Raw genomic sequence first — 2,377 nt, 5'->3', positions numbered from 1 at the left:
ATCTCCAGCACCTCCTCTGGACTCTCTGCAGCAGCTCCATGTCCATTTTCCACACTAACTTTACTGTAACCCCAGATTTTTGCATCCTTCCATCTCCTGAGTGTCCATGTGAGCTCCATAATGAAACCATGACCTTGTCCAGCACAGGCAGGATCCCCACAACTCTACTTAAACTGGCTCTCCCTGCTCCAGGAAAAGTCCAGGATCTTACTGAACCTTACTGCTGCCCAAAATTTAAACATGAACTCGCAATTATGGTGCTTTCCCCATCCCTGGAAGCATCCAAGGCCAGGCTGGAAGGGGTTTGGAGCAACTTGGGATGCTGGAAGGTGTCCCTGCCCGTGGTAGGGGGTGGAACAAGATGAGCTTTTACCCCTTTCAGCCCAAAACATTTGTGATTCTCTGATTAATCCCTCAAAAGATTTTATTTAGGGGCCAAAATGCCTCCGTGAGGGGCATCTCCTGGGTCTGCTGGAAGAGCCTCTTACCTGAAAACTCCTGACCATTTCTTCAGGAGGGTTTCACTGTACTGGTCCTGGATCTCCAACAGCATGTCAAAGAGCTGGTTCACTGGGAAGCCATAGCCCTGGGATGAGGGAAGAGAGAAACTTCAGGGGGAAAAAAAGCCACCAACAGACAGGTGAAGATTTATTTTCTCTATTCAACAGGGAGCACATGGGCAAACCCTCCTCTATCCCCACCCCAGAGGTGAATGGGGCTGATGGAGGGATTTAGGGGCTGATTGACCAAGGGTAGGACCAAGGACTATCAAAGGTTTGGTCCTTGGCCACTCTGAGGCACCAAGCAAAGCAGGTTGTCCATCAGGTGCCACAATCCATGCACTGACACCCCAAAAAAGAAGCCAGGCCACCACATCCAGCCCCCACCAGGTGTTGAACCCTGTGGTGGGCACATCTGTGGGCAGCAGGACCATGGAGTGAGAGAAGGAGTGGTCCCCACCCACTGTGTACCTGGAGTGTGTCAGCAAAGAGGACAATGAGGTTCTTCAAGTCTAACACCAGGCTCGGGTCGGAGCAGTAGGACTGGAAAGAAGGGGAGAGAGGAAAACATGGGTTTAAAGTTCACAACACGGAAAAAAATCCTGCCCTCAGCCCTCCTGTGTTATCTCTGGAGCGATAATAAATGCAGGGCCTAATGACCAGCAGCTTTTATCCTGCAGCAGTGTCACCCAGGGCCAGGGCAGGGGGGGTGATAAGGGTATCTCTCCTCCTAATGCCCCTCTCCAGGCTCTCCATGATGAAGAAGGACTTTGGGTGCTCCAGAGATACCTGAAGTGTCTCTAAGATTCCCCAGGAGCTGCTGGGAGAGCGAGAGGAGATGAAGCAAATCAACACCACTGCCGGAGCAGGACGCCAGCAGCTCCTCATCCAATATTTACTGTGTTGTGTCTGATGGTAATGAAGCATCAGCGGCTCGGGCTGAGGGAAAACTTCTTGTATTCCAACAAATTAATGGTCAGAACTCCAACACGAGGATTTATTGTAGGTCAGGACGCTGCTCAAAACCCTAAAGACACAACTGAGCGCAGTGACAGCACTGGTGTGTGTCCCCCCCAGAGCCATCCCCTGTCCCCCACGTGCTCACTCTGGACACAGAAAAGCCTCCCTGTGCTGAAACATGTAAAGTCTCAGGCAGATTTTGCCCAAATATAGAATCAGGGATCACGAGCTGGAAAGAGAAGCGGATTTAAAGGGAACAGATTTAAAGCTCACTGGAAACTCCAGGAGGAACAACTCCATTAATCAGTGGGAAAGGCTGGAAGACACACGTTTTCCAGCTCACTGTCCAAAAAAAAAAAGAGTCAGAAGGAAAGATAACGCCCTAAAGCTCTCAGAAGTGATAGAAGATGTCCCTGTCTGCGGCGAGGAAGAAAATCCGGGGACAAATTTGGCTGAACTGGAAGAACTGAAACAACCTCCCCAAGATGGGAGCTCCCCTCAGGCCCCAGTATGGGATGGAGGGCACTGGTGTGTGTGTGGGAGCTGGAGGGGGAGCTGTGCCCAGAGAAAAAGGGGTGATGACCACAGGAGCGGTGCTGGGAGATCATGGAACGCTCCCTGACTCCTGCAAAGCCCTCTCCTGGCAGCCACTTCACGCAGCAAGTTTGGCATCACTTGAAACAACCCTGGGAGGGCAACAAAGGCGAGGGGAACTGAGGAGCCCCGCGGTCGGGCCTGGCCCCCCCTCACGGTCCCACCTCGGAGAAAATCCCACTTGAAAGGAAAACAAACACGGGTTTACACCCCAGTGGGGTGTTCAGCTCTGTGTTTAGGAACACGGGAGCTCAGGGGAAGGAGGCAGCTTTCCAGGCAACACGACTGCTGGGATGGACTCGGGGAACACCGGGAAGCTCCTG

General features: G+C 52.4%; 1 protein-coding gene across 1 annotated transcript in view; it reads right to left on the bottom strand.

The window, feature by feature from the left end:
* Positions 1 to 2,377, bottom strand: part of LOC103765063 (exocyst complex component 6B) — a gene marked incomplete at its 3' end in the record, with an annotated part of 60,803 nt that overhangs the window by 11,710 nt on the left and 46,716 nt on the right. Inside the window, exons 5-6 of the mRNA XM_029963724.1 lie at positions 972 to 1,043; positions 489 to 586 (exon numbers count right to left, since the gene is read on the bottom strand). Of these exons, the coding sequence (XP_029819584.1) occupies positions 489 to 586; positions 972 to 1,043 (170 nt within the window). The remainder of the gene's footprint in view (positions 1 to 488; positions 587 to 971; positions 1,044 to 2,377) is intronic.

This window comes from Manacus vitellinus, unplaced genomic scaffold (assembly GCF_001715985.3).
Source record: "Manacus vitellinus isolate BGI_N305 unplaced genomic scaffold, ASM171598v3 scaffold_61_pilon, whole genome shotgun sequence".
Taxonomy (NCBI): Eukaryota; Metazoa; Chordata; class Aves; order Passeriformes; family Pipridae; genus Manacus; species Manacus vitellinus.
The sequence above is the reverse complement of the archived record's forward strand: the minus strand, read 5'-3'. Positions and strand labels throughout refer to the sequence as shown.